The sequence below is a fragment of the Nicotiana tabacum genome, chromosome 3 (assembly GCF_000715075.1).
Source record: "Nicotiana tabacum cultivar K326 chromosome 3, ASM71507v2, whole genome shotgun sequence".
NCBI lineage: Eukaryota > Viridiplantae > Streptophyta > Magnoliopsida > Solanales > Solanaceae > Nicotiana > Nicotiana tabacum.
In genome coordinates this window covers 96210344-96219644 of record NC_134082.1, presented here as the reverse complement: position 1 = coordinate 96219644, position 9301 = coordinate 96210344, and the positions used below count along the sequence as shown (strand labels likewise).

The 9301-nt window shown below is 38.1% G+C and overlaps 1 protein-coding gene across 1 annotated transcript; it reads left to right on the top strand.

Annotated features, from left to right (window-relative positions):
- Positions 1-1509: 1509 nt before the first annotated feature.
- On the top strand, positions 1510-7809 carry LOC107804400 (uncharacterized). Its single transcript, XM_016628284.2, has 13 exons — positions 1510-2136; positions 2261-2336; positions 3033-3238; positions 3317-3403; positions 3518-3610; positions 3711-3865; positions 5391-5475; positions 5548-5634; positions 5714-5833; positions 6426-6527; positions 6608-6778; positions 6877-6973; positions 7477-7809. The coding sequence occupies exons 1-11, from the start codon at positions 1777-1779 to the stop codon at positions 6773-6775; spliced, it is 1539 nt and encodes a 512-aa protein (XP_016483770.2). The 5' UTR covers positions 1510-1776; the 3' UTR covers positions 6776-6778; positions 6877-6973; positions 7477-7809.
- Positions 7810-9301: the final 1492 nt, after the last annotated feature.

Sequence of the window (9301 nt, the reverse complement as noted above, 5' to 3'; positions counted from 1 at the left end):
CACGAATGGAGATGTCGTGCCGCATGATGTACCATTCCGTGCCGATTATATTGATTATGGTGAGGACGAGAGTAAAAGTACGAAGGGTGATGCTGTGCACATTTTCATTACTTGATTGCTTTGGTGAGGACGAGAGTAAAAGCACGAAGGGTGATGGTGTGCACTTATTGATTTCTGATTCTTTGTTGATATCCGGGATATATTGTTTCTTTCAATTACCTGTTGTCCTTCTATTTTTAATTGATGTTTCCCCGCAGCATGCTTCCCCCTCCCATTCTTAACTAAACATTCCTGCTTTTACTTTCCGCCGTATATGATTTAACTGCACGTGTTTAATTGGTAGTCTGGTCCTAGCCTCGTCATTACTTCGCCGAGGTTAGGCTAGGCACTTACCAGCACATGAGGTCGGTTGTGCTGATACTACACTCTGCATTATGTGCAGATTCCGGAGCAGCTTTTGGATCGTAGATTGGGCGGCTACCTTCAGTCCACGCGGAGATCCAAGGTAGACCTGCAGGCGTCCGCAGGGCCCTGGCGTCTCCCTCTATCCCTTTATCCCTGTTTCATTTCCTTAATTCAGAAACAGTGTATCGTTTATTTTTCGGACTTTGTATACAGTAAATCTTAGATCGTTTGTGACACTGTGACACCAGTTCTGGGTGGTTAAGGCTTAAACATTTGTATTAGCACATGTTCAGATATTTTTTTTATTGCTTTTCTTCCGCTTATTTTAAATTTCCGCTGTTTACACGTTATTGTTTTATAAATGTTAAAGAGTATAAAAGGGGTAAAAAGGTAATTTGTTCAATAATTGGCTTGCCTAGCTCACATCAATAGGCGCCATCATGGCTCCTGAGGGTGGAAAATCCGGGTCATGACATATAGTTATGTCTTACTAGGATCAAAGAAACTTTTGGAGCACAAATTCTATGTTTTGTGCTATGAAGATTTTATTTAAAAAATCCGAAATAACCCGAAAACCCGAAAAAAACCAAAATTTAAAAACTCGACTTTTATTGGTTTGGTTTGGTCTTTAGATTTAATAACCTGACACAATTGAATTGGTTTGATAATTAGAAAATCCGAACCAATCCGACCTATGTACACCCCTACCTAATATTAAACAACAACAACAATACCGACCAAGTGAAATTTTACTAGTGGGGTCTGGGGAGGGTAGTGTGTACGCAAACCTCACCCCTACCCCAAGAGATAGAGATGTTGTTTCCGATAAACCCTCAGCTCAAGAAGACGAAAAGAGGCAATATATCAGTACCGTCAATAGAAACCATAAAACAAATAACAGCATCACCAGAATATACCTAATACTAAAAAAAATCAAATACCATTTCAAATACCAAAGTACCAAATATCAAATACCACATTTTTTGATTTAGGTATGGTAATTTAGTTGTTATCAAAATATACTCAGCTCTATCAGTAAAAATGAATAAAATGGGTTGAAATACAAGGATTTTAAAAAGAACCCGAACCCTGCAAGTGGCAAATAGAATTATCCACGTTTCCCTCCAATAGAATATGTAGCTACTTCCTCAGCAAAATCCTCAATCCATCCGCCAGAAAAAAATATCTGCAACTCTACATAATAGAGGCTGAGAACCTTGACAGTGATAGCTCCCATCTTCACCATTCCACAAAATACCTAATAAACCCTAAAAAAATTCTTGCAGAAAAATTCTTCATACTGTCAATTCAATCATCCCAATTTCAAATTTTCCTTTCCTCTAACCTTAATTCATAGTTTTTTTCTTCCTAATGATGGACTTGGCTTATTCACCAATGGCCAAATGCATTTCGACGCCATTTCAATCTTTCACTCATCGACCACTAGCACTTTTTTCTAGGGTTTCCATTTCGGTACACATTAAGCCCAAATTTGCAAATACTTATCGTCGGTGGAACATGTGTTCTGCTTCCAGCTCGGATACACATACACTTGTCGCTGGGCATAAATCTGCTGAAGTTGAAAGTAACAAAGAGGATGAATACGGGGACTTAAAATCATGGATGCACGAAAATGGGCTACCTCCTTGCAAAGTGGTTATTAAGGAAAGGCCTTCCCATAATGCTAAACATCGGCCCATTCACTATGTTGCTGCCAGTGAGGATCTTCAGGTCCATTTCGTATCATGTTCATGATTTTTCTTTGTTTATTTTCGTTTTTCTTTGAGGTCAACTTGTGTTTATTTATTTAATTATTTATTTATGATAAGGCGAGGTCAACTTGTGCTTATTGTAGGCTGGTGATATTGCTTTTTCTGTTCCGGATTCGTTGGTGGTAACGCTTGAGAGAGTTTTGGGAAATGAGAGCATTGGTAATGTGCTACACTGGTTTTTGCAAGTACAGTTTCCATTTGTTAGCTAATGAGGAGTCAAACAGATTCTTTTGATAGGATTTTCTCAAGCATACTTTTAACTGCTAATACCCGTAATTTAGCTTATAAATATGTAAATTCTCAACAACAACAACACAACAACTAGACTTCAGTCCTAAACAAGTTTGGGTCGAATCCTCACTTACCATGTTAATGCATATAAACTCATGTCATCCCATTATTATGCAAGTACAAATAAAAAGTATTAGATGTTCTGTATATTTATAAATATGTAATGACTATTTAAGAAGCAAAATCATGAAATCAATGTATAAATCGGCATAAAAGTTAGTTGCACTGACCCTTGTACTCCTCAACATCATTCTTCTTGGGACAGAGTTAGTAAGTGAAAATTTTGTGGATTACTGACTCCCTTAAGTTAGAAAAAGAATTCACTGTCATCCCCTCCCACCCTGCATCCAACCCTGGCATTCAATTTACTTTTCTAAAGTCAGGGAAGTAGATTTTGTGTTGATGAGGCAATTCAAGAGAGTCTAGTTTTAATAGCTTTATGCAAGTGATGGTTGGTCAAGAATGCTTCATTGGGATTAATGGGCGTTGTAATATTTAATAAGATGTATAGTTTGTCTTTGTTCTTTAAAAATAGAAAGTTGATGAGAAAAGTTTGTTTTACAGCTGAACTCTTGACAACAAACAAATTGTCTGAACTAGCCTGCTTAGCGCTTTATCTAATGTATGAGAAGAAACAAGGAAAGAAGTCGTTCTGGTACCCTTATATAAAAGAACTCGATCGCCAGCGGGCAAGGGGCCAGCTAGCTGTGGAATCGCCTCTTCTATGGTCAGACGCTGAACTAGATTACCTGACAGGGAGTCCTACTAAGGTATTTGAAGTTTCCAGCTGCTGACAGATATCATAAGTTTTATTTTCATCGTTAAACAAGATTTTGGTGAAAATTTAGGCTGAAGTTTTGGAAAGGGCTGAAGGGATCAAGAGAGAGTACAATGAGCTTGATACAGTCTGGTTCATGGCTGGATCTCTGTTTCAGGTTTTCTAATTTCTTTCTAGTCTGATATTTTATCTTTTGTGCACCGTTGCACTCATCTTAGCAATTAGCCAGTTGCTTGATTGATTCTGATGTTAAACATTCTTTCTTGTGCAGCAATACCCCTATGATATACCCACTGATGCATTTCCGTTTGAGATCTTCAAGCAAGCTTTTGTTGCAGTGCAATCATGTGTTGTACATTTACAGGTTCGTCACGCACTGATAATGGCATTTTATTAAGTTTATATTTCTTATAGCCCTCTGTGTAAGAATGATTAAGACTAATTGAAGTCTTTACTGAAACCAGAAAGTTAGTCTTGCCCGGAGGTTTGCACTAGTCCCATTGGGACCACCATTATTATCCTATTGTAGCAACTGCAGAGCAATGTTAGCAGCAGTTAATGGTGCAGTGCAACTGGTTGTCGACCGCTCTTATAGGGCAGGAGATCCAATTGTTGTGTGGTATGTAATCTACCTTCTACCTTTTTTTGTTAGTTTTCAGTTTTTTCTTTCAACTCAGAACATGGTAATTATGACAAGGTTGTGTTTCAAAGCTTAGGATTGCACTCCAATTGGGTGGAAATACAAAGAACTAGTAATGGTCTATACTCTCTTTTTATTGGAAATTTCACCTCTATTGGAGACTTTGAACTAGTTAAAATGGATGATAGATTCATTTTTATTTAATTTTATTTTATAAAGGAAACTTTGGATGTTGTTTTTGGCCTTCTTGTTGTAGTACCTTTGGACATAGTCCCCGACTTTGAGTGGTCGTATTTTGGCCTTCTTGTGCGTGGATGTGAGGCTTGAATCATAGGTTATCCCAAGTAGAGGCAACTTCAAGTACCTTGGGTCGGTTATCCACGGGGGAGGGGAGATCGATGATGATGTCGCACACCGTATTGGGGTAGGATGGATGAAGTGGAGGTTAGCATCCGGAGTTTTGTGTGACAAGAGAGTGCCAACGATACTCAAAGGTAAGTTCTATAAACCGGTGATTAGACCGATCATGATGTATGGGGCTGAGTGTTGGCCTGTTAAGAACTCACATATCCAAAAGATGAAAGTAGCAGAAATGAGGATGTTGAGGTGGATGCGCGGGCACACTAGGATGAACAAGATTAGAAATGATAATATTGGGGAGAAGGTGCACGTGGCTCCCATTGATGACAAGATGTGGGAAGCGAGACTCAGATGGTTCGGGCATGTACAGAGGAGAAGCCCAGATGCTACAGTAAGGAGGTGTGAGCGACTGGTTGTGGAGGGTACGAGAAGAGGTAGAGGACGACCTAAGAAGTATTGGGGAGAAGTGATCAGACAGGATATGACGAGGCTTCAGATTTTCGAGGACATGACACTTGATAGGAAGTTGTGGAGGTCGAGTATTACGGTTGTAGACTAGGAGGTAGTTGAGTCTTGCGTTACTTTATACTGTTGTGAGCCTAGTCTGGTAAGGTTTTTGTCTAAACTAGCTAGGGGCATTGTCGTGTCTTAATATTTTCTCTTTTCAGTGCAGGACCTATTTACTAACCATCATTTCTGCCTTGTATTTTTCTTCTGCATTTTATGTTCTTATTTTTCCTATGATTTCTATGGTGAAACTAATATTCTCTCATTTTGTTTTTCTTATTATCTTGAGCCGAGGGTCTTTTGGAAACAACCTCTCTACTCCTTCGGGGTAGGGGTAAGGTCTGCGTACATACTACCCTCACCAGACCCCACTTGTGGGATTTTACTGGGTTGTTGTTGTTGTTGTTGTACCTTTCCGCTTGTTGTTTTTGGGATACCATCCTTACATGAGCCATATCTCTCCGTTCTTCTACTTCGTCGAGGTCTTGTATTCTATTCTCGTCGTTGTTTGGTCTTTATTTTATAAAGGAAACTTTGGATGGATAGATGGTCTTTGCTTTAGACATAACCAAATTTGTTATCCTGTACTCTTGTTTGGCAAGAGATCTCTTAGCAATATGTTACTGCATTTCTGTAGGTGTGGACCACAACCTAATTCAAAGTTACTCATTAACTATGGTTTTGTTGATGAAGAAAATTCGTACGACCGTCTTATGGTGGAGGTACTATTTAAACCAATCTTCACACAATTGCATTAGTTCAGTTTGAAATAATGTGCCTTTTGTACAATTCAGGCAGCATTAAATACAGAGGATCCTCAATATCAAGACAAGCGTCTAGCTGCTCAAAGGAATGGTAAACTATCAGTGCAAGCTTTCCAGGTAGAATTCTTTCAGTTTTGAGGAATTTTGTTAGTGATTTGTTTTTGAGTAGAAGACGTTTTAATATGCCCTGCTATAGGTGTGTGTGGGAAAAGAAAGAGAGGCTGTGTTGGAGATGCTTCCTTATTTGAGATTGGGATATGTTTCAGATCCTTCAGAAATGCAGACGGTCTTATCATCTCAAGGCCCTATTTGTCTGGTAAAAACTTCTGGCCAATCTTATGTACGAAACAGAAATTTTGCATGGACAAAAGAAAGGGAAAGATTCTTGTAGACCTTAGCTTCTTCTCTTGTTGGAATCAAATAGGCACCTATGTCTTAATAATGATGTCTGCTATGTTTAGCAGTAATCCATGCAATAGAAATTCAATATGAACAGGTTAAAGAAGGGTGCTACCATCTATCTGTTTCCATGTGGCAACTGATATTCATGTACTCTTTCCTGCCAAGTGCAGGTACCCTTTTACATGTTGATTAGTTGTTGATGTAATTCAGTAGTGAATCATGTCATGAGCATTTGGTACTCTGCTAAATGAGGAGTTTGATGCTACTGTGAGAAGCTTGGTGTCCTATTTTATGCATATCTTACTCCCCAGTTTTACCAAAACTTGTTTCATGGTGTCTAGCACGTATTGCGGAAACCCTGTTTTAGGTAAAACAAGAATAAAAGGAGAAGGAAAAAGATTCATGGCTTCCCAACTAATCACTTAAACCACAATTTAAATTGGTTGATATCCAGTTACATAATAACAAAAGGTGCAAAATCTTATTTCACCTTTTGATCAATGCAGGTGAGCCCTTGTATGGAAAGAGCAGTTCTGGGTCAGCTAAGTGATTATTTCGAGGCAAGGCTGGCTAGTTATCCGACCACTCTAAGTGAAGATGAGGCTTTGGTAAACTCCTGAAGCTTTTAGAGGTTGAATATTGATCTAAGGTCATCACAATGCATCTAATATTGGTTTACTTCTCATAGTTGGCTGATGCTGATCTGGATCCAAAAAAGCGAGTTGCTACACAGCTTGTCAGGTTGGAAAAGAAAATTCTAAATGCATGCCTGGAAACTACAGTGAACTTCATTAATCAATTACCTGATCTCTCCGTATCTCCATGTCCGGCTCCTTTTGCTCCAACATTGAAATGATAGGTCAATCACTCTTCTACCCCCCCCCCCCCCTCCTTTTTCCTTTCCCCTGGACCGTTTCTTCCTCAATTTTTTTTCCTGAAAAGGACGCTCAATTGCAGAGATTGTGGATCAAATCTTCTTATAAAAGCTGTGGATAGATTGAGCATCTTTCTCAAGTGTATTGATACTGGGCCAACCAGACTGCTCATCAATGAGGTCAGTGAAGTTGTATGAATGTCCAGAATGAGTAGAAACATGAATGCTGTCAGTGTACACTGATGATTTTGCTTTAAATCTAAATGAAGTATTCTCATCGTATCTTGTGATAAAACACTGGGAGCTGAGAGGGATAAAATGAGTTGTTATGTAATTTGGTCTTATCTTTTTATTAGAAGCTATATTAAAGATATGGACGAGGGAGGATTGTTGATTGCAGAATAAGTAATGTTAGACTCCAGAACAAGAAAAATTGGACTATTAGATATCATATCATGAAAGTAGCGTTAGCTTGAATCAAGTGTGAATTTTTGACGTCTGTGAGAGATAAAAAACAATCAAGATTAGTTTTGTACTGCCATAATCAGTTGTCATGGTACCGGTGTTAGATTTTCCCCAAGAAGTTGAATTTCTGCAATATACTATCCTTTTATTTTTTATTTTTAAGCAAGTGGTGAAATTATTGGCACTATGCTTAATGTGGATTTGCTTGTGCTTTTCAGGTGAACTTAGCGACTGAACCAATGAAGTTGTCCAAAAGTATACAAACGTTGCTCTGTGCAATATGCTGGCAGTTCTACAATATCCATTAAAGACCAATGTTCTTCATTGTCATTCTCCTTGAGCCTAACTGTGTATTAGCCTTCTTTATCATTCTCTTTTCTTTTTCTCCCTTTTTCACTGTCACATTGAGTTTAATGATGATGCGTTTAGGTGTATAAAGAGAAGGTTCTTAATCGATGCAGTGCATCCTTGTGCTGGCCATCTATGTGATGTTAATCATTCTTTGTAAATATTGGTTTTGATGTATCATATTCAATCTGATTCTCCAGTCAGAGTATATGATGTAATGCATTATGAACATGTTTATGTTGATGCTGAATGTTGGACACTACACTAATCAAATATGGCATTAAATAAATGAAATGACTCAAAGCTATTATCGTAGTGCATAAAGGGAGTTCAGAAAGCCACAGAAATAGGGTGAGCCTCGCTGGTTTCACAAGGGAATTCCTTAGTCACCATAGAAAAACAGCTTTTAAGGTATTTTTTGGTAGATTTCCTTCTGATAGCTGCATTATCCAGCAAGGTGAGTACTAGTGTACTTCGGGACCTCAATTACTCTTAAAGGGGTAGTTTGGATTAAAATCAGGTTATCCCAGGATCATAATTCTGTGATTATAACTAGGATGGATAATCCTACTTTCCACTTGGAATAGATAATCTCACGATTTTAATATGAATCTTATGCTGGTTTTAGCTAATATCCACAACTAATCACTGGACAAATTTAATCCAAAATTATATTACTGGGATAACCCCTATTCCCTGTAACAAAACGCTCCCTTATAGTCTCGTTCTATTCAAGAAAAGAATCCTGGAAGGAGGCTGTTCAGAACACAATAATTACTATAAAGCTGATCCCAAAAACAACTGCTGATCCAAATCTATGATGATACTCCAAATTGGGTGGAAATATAAAGCACTACTAATGGTCTATAATCTCTACTCTTGGAATTTTCATCTCTATTAGAGTCATAGCAACAAGTTTGAACCTTCTATGCTGTTGTTTGTCAACAGATCTTTTAGCAGTAAGCGTTCTTCAATATTAAGAGTGTTTACCCAAAAGGTACAGTTAAATTTGCAAAAGTGATTTATAGATACGTGAATTAAATTGATCTGATTAATAAGATAACTAAGGATACATGAATTGATTTGTTATAGATAAATATAAAGTAACAACAATTAGTAATGAAATCAAGTAAATATAAAGCAAGAGTATAATAAAGTTAGCCTGGGCCATAAGAACTCGGAATCTCTCTATGGGTATGACTCCGGTTGAATACTCGGCCTTTAAGAACACTTCGAATCTGAAACAAAAGAATATAGAGAACAAAGTAGGCGAAACACATAAAACAACCCCTTTAACTTGTCCTCAACAATCAGATAGACATCTCAACTAACCCCTTTATCATTTAGTTACTTCAAGTGGCTATTAAGTGTATCAAGTAGACACCTCACATTGACATGGCAAATTACGTATATTTTAGTTATATTTGGGCGCGTGAGGCTTTTAACAGACTTTTCTCCTATTTTCAAAATAACAAATAATTTTACAACCGCTAATGGAGTTCGAATTGGATACTCCGACGAGTTTGATCGGATACCCGGCCCGCTTATACACCTAATCTTCAACCAAATCTCCGACATCAAAAACCTAATCTAGTGCCGCTCCATTTCCAAACGGTTCAATTCTTTAGTCCTTCAAGCCGATTCGCTCCTCCCCCGGGTCATCTCCATCACTGACTTCGACGACAATGACTCATT